Below are 22,190 nucleotides of genomic sequence, written 5' to 3' on the forward strand. Positions count from 1 at the left end.
TATTTATCTCACATCAATCAAATTATTGAACTCAAATTACTATATTACCCCTTATAAATAATATAATTTTTATTTTATTTATTTTTAAAAGGACAAAATAGTCATTTAACATTTTTATATAAAATTTAATCAATCAAATCAAATAAAACTATAATCTATCAATCAAATCCAATACTATTTTAACTATCATTTTTTATTTATTTTTTATTACATTATATTATTTATCTATATATTACTTATATCATATCTCAAATCAAACGGTGTCTTGACACTATGGTAACGAGTCTAATGACTCATTACATATTCTTCGTCCTGATTATATAATGTAGTTTTCACACATATTAAAAAATATTATTGAGAAAACAAATTTCTTAAACTTCTTATTTTATACCTCTTAATGTATTCAAAAAATGAATGCATAATTTCAAGGTGTAGTTAATAGGGGTAGAGTGTAAAAATTTATTACTAAAATGGTATATCATATATGCCTATGAATTTGAGGAGAAAACAAACAAACAAATGACCTAAATAATTGGGACGGAGGAGAATTATTTAACTTGAATGTTTTTCATTTTTAATTATATTAAGATGCATTTTCATTTTAGTCATTTCCTTGAATATCGTTTTTATTTTGATCATTTAACTTGTATTTATTTTAATTTAAAATCTTTTTTATGACCGACAAACATGATAGATTATGGTAAAAAAAGATCCAAAAAAACATTCAATTTAAATGAAAAAAATAAAAATAATATACAACTTACATGACTACAAATGAAAATATGCCGCAACAGAACCAAAAATTTTAAAAAAACATGTGAGTTAAATGATCAAAATAAAAACAATATATTAGTGACACAAATAAAAATGAAAATGCATCGCAATATGACTAAAATAAAAAACATTCAAGTTACAGATTAAAAATACAAATTCACCATTAACATGACAAAAAGTGAAAAAAATGATCATTATATTATTTCAGTTGATTTTCATAATTAATCATTCAATTTTATATGATTTTTGTTATGATCCAATAAAAATCACACTAAATATAATTATAAAAAATAATAAATAAATATATTATAAAAATAACGTGTCACCACGTGCATACGTTCAGATTACTAGTGTTATTAAATGCAGGAATCAGCCGTCCAGGTACTTGCATGATACACACATACTCTTTCTCTAAGTTAGAATCAAGATGAATATCACAAGAAATGTCAATTTATTTGGTGTAATTTTATACTAGCCCACTTGTTGGTTAGCTGTACACAAAATTTCAAATACATTTCGAGCCCGTTTGGATTTTGTAGAGATTTTTTAAAATAAATGCTTTTAAAAGCTACAATTTTTGGTTTTCGAAAAAGCTCTAATTTTGACTTAAAAAGTGCTTATTTAAGCACTTTTTTGGTCAAACAAAAACACCTTGTTAACAAAAAAAACACTTTTTTAAGTGTTTTTTTGGTCTAACTTTTGAAACCAAACGGCCTTAGTCATATGTACGAATTCATTTACTCAATTCATTACACGTTGTCTTTGGAGTTATATAAATATTATAACGAAGATATCTTTGTATTTGTGTACGAGGAATAATTTTATAATTTTAAAATATACCGTATAATTGTATGTGTAATCGAATGTTTATGTGTAATCGAATGTTTATGTTTTTTTGTTAAAAAGGGTATTTGGTCCATATTGAGGTTATTTTTACCCATAGATGAAGCTTAAAAAAGTGTTGTATAATGGACTGTGGAACCTGTTTTCTGTACCAACAGGTTCTCCGACTCTGGTTATTCAGCCAAAATCTCTCATTTATGGTTGCCGGAGGCGGAGTACTCGCAATATTGGTCTACACGGACTTGATGACTTCAAATTTTACGGCATTCGTCTCTCTTGTCATATTGATTAACATCTCTGGAGCCGTTGGTGTCCTCTCGACTCTTGCTGGAACCATCTTGGTCGAAAGAGAATGGTGTGTTATTAACTCAATAACCATCATACATGTCACCTTGTTTATTTCAGTTTATCTCATACAAAGTAGTGTTGCCGTCAATGTTACAGGGTGGTGGTTATATCAGAAGGCCAACCTCCTGATGTACTAACAAAGATGAACTCAATCATACGAAGAATCGACTTAATCTGCAAGTTGTTTGCTCCTGTTGTTTCCGGATTCATTATCAGCTTTGTGTCATTAACTGCATATTCAGCAAGAAGTAGCCCTACCAGGACTAGCACTTGCTCTATTGTAATTCACAGTTCTCAGGTTATCCACTTTCTTGATCATAAAATGTTGTTTTTTCTTTGTGCTCGTTTCTTTTTTAACATTTCAAGCAAATGGTGCCAACAGCTTTCGATCATTAATGACTGCTACATTGGAATGGTAAGGTATACCTACATATATAATTGGAATTGCACGTGGAATAAGCGCAACGGTTGGGATTGCTGCAACATTTATGTATCCCGAATTGCAGTCTCATATTTCAACGCTAAGAACTGGTCTTTGGATCAGGTAAGCCACTATTTTTCCTTCAGAAGATCAATCTTAGTTCATCATAACATAATAAGCTCGCATTGATCCGATTTGAGTTTAAATATTTGCAGTGGGCCTGTCTCTTGTTGTGTGTTGCCTCAGTATTTATCAACAACAAAATTTTAGCCGCGTACATGCTGATGAGTGGGGTGGCTGTGTCACGGCTTGGACTATGGATGTTTGATTTATCGGTCATTCAGCAAATGGCAGGTATGTGCAGTAAAACAGTGTCACACTTTGAGTCCACGAGCCCTCAAGAAAAATGATTGATTAGAAAGAATATCCTGCTTGAAACAATTCCCATCTGTTCTTATATTGTGCAAATAGTTGAACCAAGTTGTTGGAAAAAGTCCCTTGTATTTTTTTAATGAAACTATTCACATCCGTCACACTATACAATGTAGAACGAGGCATTGCAATCAGCCATTTTCCAAAAAACGCCTTTGTTGTAAATTAACACATCAATCCAGTAGTTTTGAGCAGCTAGAAGTGGTAATACAGATACTATTTTGACAAGCACGGCATCCACAAGCCCATGAAAGTGAGAGTCTAGAAGATGGATTCCTTTAGTTTGTATTTCACATCCATCATCTCTTTACGAAAATAATTAAAAAAAGAGTAAATTGGTGATAAATCCCCAAACCCAAACTTGACTTTGCCCTAACTCTCTACCCATAAGATTCTTTGCAATAGCTCCCTAGGACCACAAAACTTGAATATTTAACTGTTTAATTCTTGTACTGGATTTATGTTTTTTTATGCTTAAAATCTAAAGACTTTATGCTAAAATCTGAAGATTTTGTGCTTATTCATGATACAAAGAATTATCCGTAAAAATGATATAAGAGCCTTAGGTTAATTATTCAAACATAATATTATTCGTTAATTCATGTTTTTCTTTGTTGAGGAGAATATTTTTTTTCAAAAGATGACTTCAAACGAAGGTTTGAATCAAGAGGATTTTATTCATATGAAATCCTATAAACAAGTTAATCTATTCACAATAGATTACTTACAACAGGTTGTGATTAATGCTCTTAATTTTGAAGAGATAAAGAAAAATAATTTCTAACTCTCAATTTTTTGAGATTACCCCAAATTTCCTCTAAACTCTCCGGAGATCTTAGAAAAATTCAAAAGACGGTACAATATTACAACAATCAGCTGTATGAAATACCTCGGCAAAATTGAAGAAATCCTTAAGAAACAAGAAGAAATTCTTGGAAACCTAAAGGATCTTCAAAATAAAATCATAAATCTAGAACACACTTCGGGTTCTAGAAAAGGAAATACAGGAGGAAGGTTACCACTCTCATTTGGTACCGAACCTTTGTTACATCAGAAAGGTAAAACCAAAATGGTCCAAAAACCTTTAACCAATGATGAAATGATGATTAATCTTATAAAAGCAGTATCAGAGAAAAACACTATCTGATGACTACTTTAGAAAGATTAAATCTCGAGGATCTACAAGATCTTGCGGATTCTTTTGCGAATCTCAAAGTAGTAGATCTAAAAATGAATTCCCCTGAGGGTGAACAACCCATAGAAAATCCCCCAAGATATGTGGTTAAAATAGAAGAACCACATAGTGAGTTTCAGGTTGGAGAAAATTCACATCCAGCAGGAACCAGATCGAGAAGGAGTAAAATCTCACTCCATCAAACTCCTTACGGAAAAACTGTTTTAGATCCAATACATCCTTACGGGGTTATGTTAAACCTTGATGTTTTGGACTTCAAAAAAATAGAATATCTTATAGATGATTGGACGTCAGCTATGAGAATAGCAGCAGGGACATTAGATCTTAATAAAGAAGGATTCATTAAACTTCTAGAAATGAGTATAATGGGATCTGTTAAGATCGCATGGGAGATGACTATGCCAGAAACTAAGAAATCAATCTTAGCAGGAGAATCCCTCAGCGAGATTGGAGAAAGAATGGCCACCCTATTTAAAGCACAATTCATATGGGTAGACTATTTCAATAATCAAGATACAGAGAAAAAGAGAAGATATACTCAAGCTCTTTATAGCCTCGAGTTACATGATATCTGCTTAGTTGATGAATACATTATGTTATTCACTAAATACAGATGAAATTCGGGAGTCGAGGAAAATATAGCTATTCAGCTATTTTTTGAAAAAATGCCAAGTCCCTGGAGAGAAATGCTGATTAAAGAATATGTTCCAGGCAATATTGATACATTGGCAAGACGTGCCTCCTTTTTGAAAGGAAAATTAGCAGAATGGTGCCATATGGTAGCATTACAGAAGAACTACAAGAAAATAAGGAGTATAGATAAGCGTACACCTTTGTGTTGTAGAGAAAATGATCTTCCAACGATAATTAGAAATAGATAACAGGGATTTAAAAGGAAGAAATTCAGAAATAATCCCTATAATAAAAGAATGAAAAGTTCTTGGAAACCAAGAACATTTTGGTCCAAACAAAAGGCCAGATCCTATAGATCAGATAGAAGAAGTGGACCTACAAAAACATCTACAGCAACAGGCTCATCACAAAGCAGGGGAAGAACACCATCAAGAAAAACTTTCAAAAGAACTCATACAAGAGCAAGTGAAAATTTCAAGGATTGCAACTGCTGGACATGTGGAGCAAGAGGACATATATCTACAAATTATCCAGAAAACGAGAAAAAAGGAGTTAAACTCTTTGAAGCAACACCAGATATGGATGATGCGGTCTTCTTTCAAGATCTAGTCCAAGTATATCAATTTGAGGATATTCCCTCAGATGAAAGCATATACGAAGAAGAGATATTGTTTAGTTCAGAATTTTCTGAGGATGAATCAGAATCAGAATCAGAGTAAAGAGGAAGTGTTTCGCCATGAAATACATGAAAGTTTGGCTTGGTTCTTTAGTCAAACCACGATATCTCATAATATGGTCCAAAGGATTATGAGAGAAAATCCAACATTACAGAAGTACCAAGGATTTTCGGCAGGACAAGTTGAAAGAGTCTTAGGAAACCTAGGGCTAAGACAAAGAAGACATAATTTGATTTATAAGGTATCCAGAAGGGAAATGGCAATCCCTATGGAATTAACCAGTAATCAAATTAAAATGCAGTTAATTCCCTTTGAAGAAATTCGAGAAGAATTACAGAAATTAAAAGCAGAAGTAGCAAAGACAATGTCTTGGATTCATATTGGAGCAATCCAGATTATGATCAAGGCTACTTTTAAAGAGGGAATAGATTCACCCATAGATATCGTAGTATGCGATAAAAGAATGGGGAATATACAAGATGCGGTTCTAGGAACTATCTCGGGAAATTTATGTGCAAGAAAAATTGTGGGAGTTATTTATCCAAGAATAGCCTACAATTTAGCTGATAGAGATTTTAGTCGAGCCTTGACTTTGCATCAAAACTTCAAGAAAAAAAGACTAATGAAGGAAGGTAATAGGCCATATTCTATTACTTATCAAATTTCATATGCTCTTTCTAATACTCACCATTCTGAATTATTTATTAGAAATGAGTTCATTGAAATTCCAGAGATCTTTGGGAAAGTTGCTCAAGCAATATACCTGAAAAGAATCGAGTTTCCTTTAATTCAGAAAATAGACATTCAAGTTCAAGACAGACCGGTTCTATACAGAGACCTTAAAATAGAACCCCGAAGGTTATCTTTCCAAGGAGACAGAATGACAAGCAGGAGATGGGACAAATCTCCTATTCAAGAAATTCCACCAGAAGAAAAAGAGTTTTCTATAATAGGAAAACTTAGATCTCCAGAAGGATGGAAAGAAGTGAAAATAGTATTCGAAATTACAAGTCATCGGAACTTGTTCCCTTGTAACTCGATTTACTATTTGGAACAACAGGAAAAAGGAACTTACCAAGGAGTGATAAATATTGGAGAATTGGAAGTTCAAATCTGGAAAATTCCAGGAAAAGAAATGGATCAACTCATTCTTGGTCTAGAATTCCTGGAGGACCATAAACCATGGAAACGCCTTGAAAAAGGAATAGAGTTCATGGCAAAAGAAAAGACTTGGAGGATTCAATAAGAATTCTACGAAATGGAAAACCAAGAGAATTGGATAAGGGACAATCCCTTAATCAGATTCGAGAACTCTATTCACAGAGAGAGGAAGAAGCAACAGTTGAAATTAGTAAGTCATGAACATGATTTACTAGAACGCATTGAAGAAGTAGAAAGGAGTAACCATACTCTACCTTCTGAGGTCTTAGGGAAACTAAAGGTAAATAGTCTTAATCGGATTACTGAGTTACAACACAGTTTGTTAAAAATGGCGGGGCCATTTAGTAATCCCTTTAAAAAATGACAACAAGTCCTTTCTCCATATACATTCCGATAGGGATGTTATATGAACAATATAAGGCTGAGTATTTTGCAGCTTATATTGACTCGGGAGCAGGAATTTGTACAGCAAAAAGAGGAGTCTTCCCTGAAGAATGTGAAGAGGAATTGCCAAAAATTGCTGGATGAGATTTCTCTCTCAGAATTTTAATTCTTTGCAAAGGAATAAAACAAGCAGAGATCCTTATGGGATGTGCAGGTCAAACACCTTGGTACAAGATAAAAACACCACCAATATATTTTCATGATACAGGAGCTGATATCCTGTTAGGAAATAACTTCTTACAAATGTTTAAGAAGTACACACAAGATAATGAGTCAAGAAGACTTATGTTCACTACAATTTGTGATCATAAAATTATCGTTCAAAGACTCAAGGTTGCTTTTTATCGACAATTGCCGATAATATTTCACAGCCAGCGTGGTGATAAAGGACAACTTTTTTCACCCAAAAATGAAAGATCCAAGAAGGTTTGGAGAAACCATGTTGAAAATAACAACAGAACAAGAACTCCAAACAGAGGATATGGAGTTTCTCAAGGTAACTCTAAATCACAGAGATATAGAGTTAGAGAATAAAGTTTCCCTTGAAGATGTCAAAAAGAGGCTCAAAAAAAGTTACAACGAGCATCCTTTGGCATAGTGGGATAGAAATCAACTCAAAGCCAGTCTTACTCTAAAGGAAGGCAAAGAATATGAATTCGTCAGATATAAGCTTATTCCGATGAACATAACAGATCAAAGGGATATGAGAATGATTATCAAGGAACATTTGGACCTTGGTTTAATCAAAAAAGGAGTTTCACCATATAGCAGCGAGGTTTTCTGGTTAGAAATCATGGTGAAATAAAAAAAGGGAAATCCAGGCTAGTTATTAACTACCAACACTACAACAAAAATGCACAAACACAACACTTAAAAGACAACGCTTTTAATGAAAAGTGTTGTCTTTTTAAAAAAGACAACGCTTTTAGGGAAAAGCGTTGTCGTTATATATTTTTTATTAATCAAAGACAACGCTTTTTTTAAAAAGCGTTGTCTATAAGCGTTTTTTTGAGTCAAAGACAACACTTTTAAAAGTGTTGTCTATTAGCGTTTTTTTCCTATGTATTACAATACTTTTTTAAAAAGTGTTGTAGAAGAACTATTATTTTTATTTAAAATAAAACTTAAAATAAAAATAAATAATACTATTTGCTTATCAGATCCCCAAAATCCCCAAACCCCTTCTCGATTTTCTTCTCGATCCCTCAGTGCCGCGACGACATTTCCACTTCTTTTTCCTTCGGATCCGTCGTATGCCTGTGTTATTTCCTCCTCCGACCTGGAATGCGTGGATTTCCTCTCAATTCCTCGCTGCTTTCCTTCCACGCACGAAGATGCACGCCTCCATTGGCTACTCTGTCACTGCGGACTCCGAACTCTGCATCACCACCAGCGCACCGGGAGAAAGAAGGCTCAATCTGCTGCAGAGAAATGGGTCTTGTTCAGTGATTTTAGTTTACCATTTTCATTTTTCCCGTGATTATCCATATTTGACTTTGATGTCAAACTATTGCCTTGCAAATTGAGTCACGATTTAGGCCAAAATGCTTCGATTTTTTTTTTCTTCGATTTCTCATCTGCTCTTTCTCAAAATTTTAAGACATTCTCGTACGTAGAATTCACAGATTTTCTTTGTTGTTGTTTCGATTTTTGCAGTTGGCGATGTCTGGAAGCTTCGGTGAACTGTGGTACCTGGAAGGTTTTCATTGACAAAAATGTAGGTGCTACGGCTAGTTGCTTGCTTGTTTTCGGTTATCATGCTTTGCTCTTCTGCGGCATTGGTTGCTGTGCAGAGATCTAGATGGCAAACTCTTAATGGTATGGGATCTCCGTTGTGCGTTTTTGGTTCTTGGCATATTTTCAGATATGTATATTATTTATTTTGTTTATTGCTTCAAGATCATATTCCGTGGTGAATTTATTGCCATGGGATTCAAACCATGACAGTGCATCATCCATGCTCATCAATGCTGCAGACTTGATGGGAAAATTTCTGTATTTGCACACACCCATCGCGGGTCAAGTGGTGTGAATTTTGAAAGTTTTTGTGTGGTATTTCAGTTCCACACTACAACAAAAATGCTCAAACACAACACTTAAAAGACAACGCTATCTCCGGGTCCATCCTGGCAATGACGGATTCGATAAGCAACGAAACATTGAAGGGGTTGGGGTTTTCATCGTTTTCGGAGCTTCTGTTGCCGGATTCTGTCAAAGGTTGCAAGGCGTTGCTCAAAGTTGCGGCGCACAAGAAACTGTGGTTCCTCGACAAGCTTCATAAGGACTTTCTAGAGGTGATCTCTTATAATTTCATCATTAATTAATTAATAATAATTTCCACGCATATTCTTTTTAATTGTTTTTTTTAATTAATAACCAAAATTGAAGTATTTGGTGATATATATTATATATGTGATGATGAATGAATAACGTACAGGTGATGTTCACCAACAGGAAGGAAATGGCTGAGCTACTTGAAGTTCTGGTGGTGAGCAACAAAGATACCAATATCCCCAATTTCTCACAGGTATTAAATATATATTCATGTACAAAACAAGAAAGAGACCATTTAATTAATTGATATATATGTATGTTTGCAGAGAATACATCTTCTGTGGGGCGAGAATGATAAGATTTTCAAGCTGTAACTTGCTCAGAACATGAAACAGTAAGATATATATGTAGCTAATTTCTGTCTTAATTTGTGAATATATATAATTGGATCGATCTATAACAAATTAAATATGATTGTTTTTGCATACACGTACAGGCAGTTAGGAGATAAGGCTACAGTTGAAGGCATAAAGAAAGGTGGTCACCTGTTTTGCATCTTTATTTATCTTTTAATTTCTTCTTTTACAACTGCATGCTGCTTGTGGGTGTTGGTATATATGGTTGGCGAAGGGAGATTTATATAAATTTTTGAAGCATCATAAATTGGCTAAACTCGATCCCCATTCCTTAATAATCCATAACTTTACTCGATCGGCATATATCAAAATATATGCATTCATTTAATTAAATTTGGCCTCCAGACCTACTTTATAATTAATCCTTCTCCAAAAACAAGTTAATTAAATATCTCTATTTATTTAGTGTCAAGCTATACTTTTATTTATTTCTTAAATTTATTTGAATATTATATTCAGGGAGATTACAAGTTATTGAACATGGACCAATGGGCTTCTATTGATTTTGCAAAGAGGTAATTCTCTCTTCTGTTGCGACTTGTTTTTCATTGCATCCTTAAGTATTTATTTTACATTTATATGATGTATTTAATTTCGTAGATAAGATTTCCTGACCTTTGTAATTATGATTCTAGTGAATCTTGGCCTTTAATCCTTGATAAATTTGTTGAAGGCGTTGAAGGTATATTTATAGATACTAATTTAATAAAATTCACTATAATATGAATTATACCCTATCTATGGTACAGCTAGAAGGCGTTGAAGGTATCATGGCTGCTTATGCGAGTTCCTTGCATAATGTTGTTCTTGCAGGAGCAACACTACTTGGCCAAGTGATAAATAAAGCTGCTGAGATAGCAATGCATTCTGTTTCTTGTTGCCATTCTAAATATTATGTATTGTTAATTGATTATTACGATATGATCATATGGTTCCCATTATTCGTTAGCAAAATCATGTGTAGATGCATTCACGATACTAAGTTCCATTAACCTTAATCTGTAGGATGGTGTAATAACTGAGCTTCAAGAAATCATGGATTCCTTGTCAGGGCATCTGACCTACCAATTTCAATCCTTGTTGGAGTTGGTGGTGCAAATTTCACGTATGCTCGTATGAAGGATAGATATTTTGTTATTTAATTATTTGTGACAAACATACTCGATGTTAAGACATAATTTTGTTGGCGCGTCTAGATTTTTAAATAATTATACTTTAGAGCACTATGCATTGCCCTTGCTCTCTCTAGGGTGCATATCCAACTTAAGAGTGTGTTGTGCCTTTAATAACAATGGCCTTACATATCGTATATACTTTCGTTTTTTTATTTTTGAGATGTTCTCGTGTACTTTCGTTTTTCAACGTGTATCACATTTGTGCCTTAAAGCTCATGCTTTTTCCATAAGAGGTTATATTTTTAAGCCTTTCCACTGCTAATTTCGTTTCCTTTGCTAGAATCTCCGTGTTTCATCAGTTTGTTGTAAGCTGGCAAATTGTTTTGTGGCGCTCCAATGATCACGTTTGCATGTTCATTCTGTATTCTAATACATTTCTAGTGTACAATGATGCAAATATTGAGCTCTTTATCCATGTAGTCACATTGTCCCTATGACAATAGGTGTTTTTGTTGTATAAAATTATGTTTTTGCTTCTCTGCACGCTAACAATTCTTGAATCAGAATGCATCTGTGTAAGCCCTCTTCACCTGAGCTCAAATTGTTATATAAATTGCTCTACTCCAATGTTGGGGTAAAATGTCTAAATAATTGCTTCATATCGTGTTTTGAGCAGCACTTTCAACTGTTCTTTCTCTTTGTCGCAGAAAGGTGATCAGGACACTTATATTTACAGTGGATGGTGGTCTGTTTGGTGGACTGGTACATACAGTATGATTCTCTCAAAGGATGCCTTCTTACATAAGAAATATATCAACATGTACACTTACGAGATGCCATATTCCATTCGAGAATATGTGACCAAGAACAGGTACTTATCAAACCAGTGTATTAATGATAATTTTATGTCGTAGTTCATGTTCTTTTACTGATAAATATCTTTTTAAGTTTACTTTTCATTTTAATCTATTAATATTTTTTTTATGTTTGTTTTTATTTTTAATAATTTACAGTATGGAGATACAAATTAAAGGAAAAGAGATTGTTGCGGCTTTTATGAAAGCTCGGGATGCTAGCATGTGCAGAAGTGATGAATCAAAGTTTTTCAAGATTAATGCATATTTTTTTCCTAGTGTTCATTAATTTAGAATTCGATTATTTTTATATTTGAATTATATATAATATTGAAAGATTGTATATTAAATTTTATTTTAGAAATTTTTGAATTTTGAGTGATTGATAATATTAAAAAGTTGTGATTTAATTTTTTTTTTTGTTTTTTATTTAAAAAAAGACAACTCTTTTTTAAGCGTTGTCTTTTTCGAATACCACAACGCTTTTCCGAATACCACAACGCTTTTAAAGCATTGTCTTTTTCGAATACCACAACGCTTTGTAAGCGTTGTCTTTTTCGAATACTACAACGCTTTTAAAGCGTTGTTTTTTTTAAATACCACAACGCTTTTTCCGCGTTGTCTTTGACCGCAGTCTTTTACAACACTGCCTACGACAACGCTTTTTCTGGGATAACAACAACGCAGAAAAAGCGTTGTGGTTTGCCTTTTTTCTTGTAGTGCAAGGTATTAATAAAATCCTAGAGTTTGATGGGTACTTCATACCGAGTAGAGAACACCTAATTAGCTGTGTATGAAATGTTAGAGTGTTCTTAAAATTTGATTGTAAGTCTGGATTTTACCAGATTCGAATGGAAGAAGGAAGTAAGAAATTCACAGTATTCTCTACTCCACAAGGATACTATATTTGGGAATTTATGCCTATGGGATTTGCTAATGCACCCCAGATATTTCAAAGAAAGATGGATAACCTTTTTAAAGATTATTTTAACTTTATGTTTGTTTATATTGATGATATTCTTATAGCATCAAAAAATATAGACGAACACGTTAAACACTTAGAGATTTTCTCTAAAATTTGTAAACAAGAAGGACTGGTTTTATCTGAAAAGAAAGCAGTCATAGCAACAAGGAAAATTGAATTTCTCGTTATTGAGATTGATGAAACTGGAATAATTCTGCAACCCCATATTGTGGAAAAGGTAAAGAATTTTCCAGATAAACTCAAAGATGTAAAACAACTCCAGAGTTTTCTTAGAGTAGTTAATTTTGCAGGGATGTTCATTAACAATCTAGCAATGTACAGAAAGGTGTTCAGTCCTTTGTTAAAAAAAAATGCTAGGTTTATATGGATCGAAGACCATACTAAATGGGTAAACCAATTAAAAGAGATATGTAAGAATCTCCCAAAAATGGCTATACCCGTAGATGAAGATGATCTGGTATTATTTACGGATGCCAGTGACGATTGGTGGGCAGCAGTCCTTACCAAGATCACTCCAGATGGGGAAATACCATGCAGATAATGTAGCGGTCTTTTTTCAGAATCTGAGGCCATTAGATGACATATCAACAAGAAGAAATTTTATGCAGTTAAAAGGGCTTTTGAAAAATGGCCATTATTTTTACTTGCTAAAAAATTCACTCTGAAGGTTGATAACACCCAGGTAAAAGCTTTCCTAAAAAATAATATTGAATCTAAACCTGAGAAATCTAGGTTATTAAGATGGCAAGCATTATGTCAAAATTATATTTTTGATATTTTTATTATTAAATCTCATGAAAATATTTTTGCAGATTTCTTAACAAGAGATGGAAGACAGTGACGTGAATTCCATCATGAAAATACAGAGGCATATCAGGGAACACCTTGGGTTGCTTCAAAACGAGTTCAACCAGTTAGCCATTAATGCTGAAATGGCCGGCAGGTTACAACAAGATGATCGGATCAAAGTATCTAATCGAATTACAGGATGTATGCAAGCTCAAACACAGTTATGGGCTGCTATTCAAGGGCCAATTATGAAGGCTATAGAGAAACCATTGGTTTCTCATAAACAAGATATGCTAAAACCATTGGTTTTACAAGAACAAGAAATACAACCACCGATTGTGAAACAAGATGTTGAGGAATCTAAAATTTAAGAAACAAGTGCTAATCTATCATCAGCCTTTGATGATCTGGATGAAGCAACAATTGATGAGGATAACTCATCAAGTCAACCCTCCGCCTCTGGGGTAAAAGAGGAAATTGAATACAAGGAGTGAAATCAACAAAGGTGGAAGAAATTGAATACAAGGAGTGAAATCAACCCGAACACTTGCAGGGTTGATGTTGCAGAAATATATCCAAGGGTTTGGCTAAAAAATAATGTCAATCCTAAAGATGTAAAACTCTGGTATGAATTTGGGGCTTTGGCCTCAGTTTATACAACATCACCAAGCTTCCCGGAGATATCACAGTTAACAAAATGGATCCAGGAAGCAGTCCAAGAAACATGGGCAAATAATGATCATTTGGCCAGAGGAGATGTGCTTGAGTTATACTTTTTCAGTGCAGCTCCAGAACCAATAGTGAAAGGATCACACGAACCCTTTCATTTCATCAAGTTGAGGAGACCTGATATAAACAGTCATAAATTTATCAAGGATCCTAAAACTGAAGAAATACCCTTGGTGTCCACTTTCGGGGAAAATTAGATCTCAACCAGAAGGGCATGGGGTATTTGGGTCTGTCTTACTGAGATGGATAAAGTCAAGTTTCCATTCAAATTTTATCAGAATTCTGTGAATGAATCGTTCCTGTTAAAAACAATGATAGGAAAAACTATAGCATTTGCGAAAGAACTCTTCGAAAAGAAGAGAAATCTTTTGTGGAACAACAAGCTGCCGGGAAGTAAAGAAACTCGCCGAAAATTATGTAACATGGCTCATATTGGACGATGGTCAGAGAGTATCTGCCCAGAATGCCCAAATCAGAAGGATCCAGAATTTGAAAAAACCTTTAGACCCCGAACGGATCGAAAGGATTTTTGCGAGACAAGCAAAGGTGGACAAGGACCACCGAAGATGCATTTTCACAGGGGCCTACTTCAAAAGCAAAAGATGCCCCGACAACAATAAAGCAGGCATGTGAGGAGAAAAAAGCCAAAAAAAAGTGGCAGGCATGTGATTCCTCCACTAGTAAAAGATGCCATCAATAATGGCATAAAAAATTCAAGACAACTGCCTCCTCCACTAGTAAAAGATGCCATCAATAATGGCATAAAGAAATACAAGACAGCTGTGAGATTTCCTGAAGTTTCTCGGTGAAACGAGTGGAACTACAACTATAAATACAGGCATTTGAGGAAGCTGAAGGCATCGATCATTCTCTTCAGTTTTCTTACAAATAAATTGTTATAATATTTCTCTCTCTTTGTATTAAGTTTTCTTCTATGTATTTCAAGAACAAGGCTACTATGAGTAGCTAAACAAGTTGTCTTCTCCTCTTCAAAGGAGTTGATTTATGTAATAATATTATGTCTGAATAAATTTTCTAAATCTCTCGTTCTTTCATGTTCATATTTTATAATTAAATTTATATACCATACGCCTTAAGGTAGAAAACGAATTAAGGTTGTGCTGGGTGTCGTTGAAGGAGCTTGTGCAGAAACCATCTGTTGCGACTGCGTGGTTGGAGTGTGAGGAGCACTTCGTAAAACTTGGTAGGTATGACCCGACGACATTATGGTAAAAAAAAGTATTTAAATTTAATTCATCTTACGGAAGCATGTTGGACCCTAATCTGGAGTATATCGGCTGGAAACCTTGCGTAACTAATAGTCTTGCATGGCCGGGACTGGTTCGATAGGTATAACAAAGCCACGTACAAAGGATTAGTTTTAATTATATTTTAATTCAAATTTGGGGACCACTAGGGAGTAAAAATAAAGAAATGGGTGGATAGGGAGTTAAGTTAAAGAGAAGTTTGGTAGTGGGGAGTTTAAAATAATTTGCCCTTAAAAAAATCGCTACCTTTCCCACATTTCTTGATACATGCTCATGATACACTACAACAAATTTGATGTACAACAACGTCTAAACGATAACAGTTTTGTGAAAAAACCGTTGCCTCATTAGCTTTCACAACGGATTTATTAAATTCCGTTGTCTTTGCCTTATTTTGTTAAAGAAACGACAACAGATTATGACCTACGACAACAGATTTTAAAATCCGTGGTCTATTAGCGCTTTTTTTATGGCCTACGACAACGGATATTAAAATTCGTTGTCGATGAGCGTTTTTTTTATGGTCATACGACAACAGATTATGGCCTACGACAACGGATTTTAAAATTCGTTGTCTATTAGCGCTTTTTTTATATGGCCTACGACAACGGATTTTAAAATCCGTTGTCTTTGAGCGCGTTTTTTATGACCTATGACAACGGATTCTACAAAACCGTTGTATTATTATTTTATATATTAATAAAATTAATTTTTTTTAAATATAGAAACACATTTTCTTTCTCTTGCGATCTCTCGTTTCTCTCCTCAACGCTCTCTCCTGATCGCTCTCGCCATCAATTACCAAACCCTAGCCGCCATAGCACTCTAGCGGACTTCAGATCGAGAGTTGCAGAAGCTTTGTTGTTTTCTATTTTTCGCTCATTTTTCTTTGGTTGAAAATTTCTATCGGTGTATTCTTTTTAATTTCCTTTATAAATCCTTGTAAAACATTCGAGCATTGTGAGGTCAATATTTGTATTCTTGATTTGTAGTAAAAGGAAATATGTTACTTGATGATAGGTTTTCTTGCTGATTATGTCGTCTTTAGCAATGTAAATGATTGTGATTGTCAGATCCTACGAAATTGATAAATTATCTCGAAAAAGAAAATGAATGATGAAGTGAATTTGGGCTTTGATTTCGTCGATGGTCAGCTCAGCGCAAGGGATGACTCGAGAAAGTGTATAATTAGGTCACATTGTAGACTGGATTAAGGTGTATGTCATGCAGCAAATGAAAATCGTTTCGAGTGGGCTACGGTGGTCCGAGGTTGTGATAGAAATTTGCTCCCCAAGTAATTACTGAGGGAATTATATGCTCAAAGTTCATCCTACCTATAGTTCTAGGCTTTTGTGTTTAAGCTCTCCACTTATCTATATGGACTAACATGGAGTCAAAATCTTGAATTAAATTTTTTCAGTCTATTGTTTATACTTCATGGATTTTTCTGAGAAAAATTACAAAATTTCAAGAAGTTTATTTGAAGCTACTTCGAGGGAGCAAACACTTTTGGCTGGTTATTGATGTATCGAGGATCTAACTTTTGGCTGGTTATTGAAGCTCCTCTCTCATTTATATATAATAATCAAACGACCCAGATTCTGAGGACATGAGTGAGTGCACAGACTTGCCCGCGACAAAAAGAAGGAAGAAACGAGAAGTAAGGAGCGGCAGTGAAAGAAGCAGCGACGCCGCCACATTGGGAGACATAGGGACCGCAATCTCGAAGAGCGCTTTGATGATGGCTAAGGCGATGCAGTCACGGGAGGAAGCAGACGGAAGAAGACACAGAGAAGTATTGGGTTTGCATGAAAGGAGACTACAAATCGAGGAATCTAAGGCGGATATCAAAAGACAAGGCATGAGTAATCTGGTGGACGCAACAAGCTCGCAGATTCTATTCAAGCTCTGCTTCGGGTAACAAAAATCAAGAAAGCGGAGCCACCCATTCTTAATTGATTATTATTATTATTATTATTATTATTATTATGAAAATTAACCCCTATAACTGAAGGAAGGATTATTATTATATTATTATTATTGATTCTTAAACTTTGATATTACATTTAATTATCATTGGTTGATTTTAATGTAGACGCATTTATATATATGATATGATGATATGATTGAATTATTAATTAATAAAAATGTGTTGAAATATGTTCTGCCTTAGCTAGAGTAGAACACATATAATGTTATTCTACAAAAGTCGTGAGTAGTGCTTAATTGGCAAAGATTTGAGAACAACAATCTAGATACGAGCTTAAAGAATGGAAGCAAAGTTCCTTGAGTTTGGTTTCCTTAACTTCCGAAGAGTTGGAGTAGTCCATTGCAATCCTTGGACGTATCTATCTTTACAGCATTTTATTTCTATCATATCTATGTTCATTGTTTCTGTATATTTTGACTGTTATACTTGATTGTCAGATTTGTGTTCCCTGCATTGGGTTTTTTCTTTAGCTATGATATTGGTGCTACCTCCGGAGCTACCATCTCATTGCAGGTAACATTCCTACTTGATGTCCTGGATCTCCATTGGAGCTTTGATAATTCTTGTTGTCATTTTATATCTCATTGCAGGTAACATTCAACCTTTCAGCAGTTCAACTTGGTTTAGTGGTTAGCTTCAATTTTTATTGCATGTCCCTTTCTATTTCTTCAGTTGTTGTTTAGGAGGGATTCGATTATTTTGGCGGTTTCCTGATAAAATTTTGTTTGTTTACTTTTCAATTTAAGTTGGTGAAACAATACTTAGGATATTTCCCAATGGTCCAGTTATTAGCCAGAGTCAGTCCAATCACTAGAACTGATTTGAAGGTAATGACAGTTGGACCTTTTTTTTCTTGTTTCTCCTGCAATTGAAATTTTTTGTAGCTCTTGAATTCTAAATAATTTATTTATGCTAGGTTGATTTGATTGTTACCCCTGAGTTTGTCTGGAAGGATCGGTTTCATGGTATTGTCTAGCGCTGGTGGATTTTAGTGGAGGTATGCATTTGCTAATTTATCCCTAGGTTTTAAGGAGTTAACATTCTTTTCTCTTTAGAAGGTAAATTGCTTGATGAAATCTGCCAACTATGACATATGAAAGCAAATAATGAGTGACAAGGACAACTTAAATATTGATCTCTTTATGAATATTGACATTTGTTGATCTCTTTAATTCTATGCCAAGTAGCTGCTCTGAAGTCTAAATGTGCATGCCATCATCTAGTGGTTCCTATTGTTTTACTTAGGTAATAAAATGAGCCAGTCATATTCACCGAGAGCTTGCTGTTGCCAAGAAAAAGCTAAAGGAGATCAGGGCTTTGTTCCACAACTTCTCTTACCGCAGTCACATTGCAGTGATGAATCAAAGATCGAAGAGTAGTTGATGTGAGCTGCAGCCAATTACACCATCAAGGATGCAAAGCGTCGGACCACCCTGCCGATATTTTTTTTAGTATGCATTGGATTAGAATTTTAATTTTGAGTGATTTGTAATACTAAAAAATTGTATATTAAATTTTATTTATGAAATTTTAAATTTTGGTTTATTTATAATATTTTTATTTTTTTTGTTTTTTATATAGAAAAAGACAACGGATTTTATACATTGTCGTAGGGGGTCTAAAATTGTTGTAATTGATGGTGTTGTCAAAACTGCGCCCCTACGACAACGGATTTTATCCGTTGTCGTTTCTCTCAAAGACAACGGATTTGTACCTACTACAACGGATAAAATCCGTTGTCGTTGCCCTCAATCCATCCTGGACCTGATGACTTATGTCATGGGAATAATAATCTCCAACCCACAGGTTACTTGTGATATATATATATATATATATATATATTCAACATTCTTCAAGGCTTCTTCATGTATATAATCTGAAGTTGGGTATTTCTTGTTTAGGATTTCTGGAAACTGATAATGATATCCTTCGTGCTGGTGACATTGGCTGCTGCATTATACAGTCTGCGTTTCTTGATACATTTTGAGAAGCTATTTGCATTGGTTGAAATAATTGAATGGTCTATCAAATCATGATATGCTTGTTATAATCCGCACATAAATATTGTATAATTTGGTGGGGCTGGGCAACGGCGTCTTCTTTGGCTTATATTTGGTCTACATTTGAACATTTCGAGATGGTTATATGAAAATATTTTTAAACAGAAAGACATTATCCACATACGAGATTCACTAAAAAAAATCGTATATGTATCGATAAAAGTTCATCATTAAACATAGAAAAAACTGCAATTTTGATCATGTATGTTTGTCATTTTGCGATTTCGATCCTCTATATTTTTATATTTCAGTTTTAGTCTTGCATTTTATGATTTTTGGCAATTTCAGTTTTTTTTTTCGAAAATTCTTACGTGACACTGTATACGTCAACTCTACATCAGCACTGCATTTGTGTCACATCAACGTCGCATCAGGAAAAAAAAAACTAAAATTGCCCCAAAAAATAAAAATAACGGATTAAAATTGAAAATTAAAAATATAAAAAATCAAAATCGCAAAATAACAAACTTACATTAAAAAAAAACAATTTTCCATTAAATATATTTTCTCTGGACTCAGGCGGAGTATATTATTGGCTCAATTGATGAGATACATTTAATTTTAAAAATACGGACTAACAATGATTACGATCATTTGGATGGGAACAAAAGCCTTAAATTCAACGATGTAAACAGACTTCAGCCATAAAATTTAATATGTTTTGACCAATCAATTAGGTTTGACCAAGTTATCAATGGTAAAAACAAAATTCACATATTTGCAATTTGCATCAACATAGTATTTCTCTCTATAAAATTATACATTCTATAGATGATTTATTAAATAGTTTTTTATATATAAAGTTTCTAAACAATCCAATTTTTATTTGTTATCTTATAATGATAATATCAAGAAACCAAGTAGATTATTGTTGTGTATTCGTCCTTTATAAGATACTAGTAATAGATTTTTCTGTTTTTCATACAATTTTTAGATAACTTAAGGTAGGGGAAAAAATCCATTTTATCCTACATCAATAATTTTATTTAATAGAAATTTCAAATTTGACGTTTAAATTTGCGAGAATACTAAAAAGGTAAAATTGGCTAGCCTGTAACTTTTCAGACGTCACGAAAGCTTAGATATGGGGTTGTTCTATGATCCACATGATGAATTTCACATGGTGAATTTTGACCGTTCATGGGACTCGGGGCCATGAATGATGGATGCTCAGCATAGAATGAGGTCTTAGATGTGATATTTTGTTTTATGTTAAAATAAAATTTCTAGCATATATAATTTTTTTTCGGATATGGTTTGTGCTCATTTCACATCAATATCTTGAATTTATGACGAAATATTGGTTTTAAAAATTAATTACAACAAGAAAAGCGTCTGAAAAAACATTTTCCTAGAAAAAAAACATATGGTAACGTTTTTAGAAAATAAAGAAAGAATAAAAGTATGATTAATATTTTGAAGAATATATATATAAAAAAAAGCATTATAAATTTTATATGCAATTTGTTTTCGATGATTAGGTTGAGATTTAAAAGTCTTCCATCATATATTTAATATTCCGTAGTACAAAATTGTGTACGGGTTGGCAAACCTAGTGGAATATGTCCTAGTTTGACAATTTGATGTACCTGTTCGTCCTTTTGATAAACTCATCCAGCCACCTCTTTTTCTTACTAAAAAATAAAATTAGAGAAATTATTACCATTGAAATTGTTAGTTTTTTTTTAGTTGTACGCGTATATATTAAATTTTCATACACGATATGTAAGGGTTGAGTAGATGCTACCTGCAGGGTAGTGCCCTGCGGGTGATATGGCGGCTCATAATTGCTCAAAATTAGTGGGATCCACGTGGGACCCACTAATTTTGACCAATCATGAGATTACACATCACCCGCAGGGTAGTGTCCTGCGGGCGGCATGTACTAAACCGTCGTAGGCGTAGTTAAGTACTTAAGTACTTTATAAATAAATTAGAAATTAAATTAAGATTAAGAGATTTAAGATTTTTTATATAATTAATAAGAATAATTAAAAAATTATAATGTTTTATAATAATTTGTTGGGTCTTTAAATCACAAACACTTTTATGAGACCGTATAATGTGTCAATTTTCTTATAAGAATATTAGATTTGATATTTTTTTTTAATTATAACTATGTATCAAGTTATCACGTTTCACATATATAAATCGATGATATCGTCTCACAAAAAATATATTCGAAAAATTAAAAATGATATGTTTGTTTGGTTTCGTGGAGATATTGTGCTCCACATACGTGTGATTGAAGATGATTAACATAGAGTCACACAAAATTCATCCAAAGCAAAAGTTGGGAGATTCATTCAGTAGACCTAGCAAGTTGTCTAGTAAAAACCTCCACAAGTCTCAGCCTTCACCAAAGCTTTCTTTCTCGTTTGAGTGCTACCATTACCATAATAATTTGACAATCTTTACCCCACAGGCACTACCAAATATAATACCATATTTTAATGTTTTTTTTTTCTAAAACTTTCTTCGATAAAATTTGTGTGTAAAAATTATATCTAAATAACTTTGACTTTTTTTCTAATAGATAGATGGAATCAATATTTCCCCTAATCAACCTTACTTCAAACGTACAATTAACAATTGAATACGTGACAATCAGAAAAAATGCACAAACAAAAGACGTTGGCTTAATGATATTTGATTCGATATATTAATATGTCGTCAATTAACTTATATGAGATAAAATATGAACCATCTCAATCAACAACTCGAGTTGTAGAAATCATTAATTTATGTTCAATTCTTTTTAAAAAACTACCTGTTTAATAAT

At 33.5% G+C, this 22,190-nt stretch overlaps 1 protein-coding gene and 1 pseudogene across 2 annotated transcripts; both read left to right on the forward strand.

Moving 5' to 3' along the window:
- The first annotated feature begins 1,134 nt into the window (after positions 1-1,134).
- Positions 1,135-19,384, forward strand: LOC140888935 (solute carrier family 40 member 2-like; annotated as a pseudogene).
- On the forward strand, positions 16,144-18,893 carry LOC140892169 (uncharacterized). 2 transcript variants are annotated; one of them, XM_073300937.1, is made up of 6 exons: positions 16,144-17,275; positions 17,786-17,861; positions 17,939-17,977; positions 18,095-18,175; positions 18,265-18,345; positions 18,594-18,893. In XM_073300937.1, the coding sequence occupies exons 1-5, from the start codon at positions 16,968-16,970 to the stop codon at positions 18,322-18,324; spliced, it is 564 nt and encodes a 187-aa protein (XP_073157038.1). In that variant the 5' UTR covers positions 16,144-16,967; the 3' UTR covers positions 18,325-18,345; positions 18,594-18,893. The 2 variants fall into 2 exon arrangements, with proteins under 2 accessions (XP_073157038.1, XP_073157039.1); XM_073300938.1 differs by lacking the exon at positions 17,939-17,977.
- Positions 19,385-22,190: the final 2,806 nt, after the last annotated feature.

The sequence above is a fragment of the Henckelia pumila genome, chromosome 3 (genome assembly GCF_033568475.1).
Source record: "Henckelia pumila isolate YLH828 chromosome 3, ASM3356847v2, whole genome shotgun sequence".
In the NCBI taxonomy this organism is placed as follows: Eukaryota; Viridiplantae; Streptophyta; class Magnoliopsida; order Lamiales; family Gesneriaceae; genus Henckelia; species Henckelia pumila.

Excerpts from the sequence above, each read along its gene's own strand:
- LOC140892169 (XM_073300937.1), top strand. The coding sequence starts at position 16,968 with ATGAGTGAGTGCACAGACTTGCCCGCGACAAAAAGAAGGAAGAAACGA. Across the intron at positions 17,276-17,785 it reads CTATTCAAGCTCTGCTTCGG|ATTTGTGTTCCCTGCATTGG; the intron begins GTAACAAAAATC and ends CTTGATTGTCAG. Across the intron at positions 17,862-17,938 it reads GAGCTACCATCTCATTGCAG|GTAACATTCAACCTTTCAGC; the intron begins GTAACATTCCTA and ends ATCTCATTGCAG.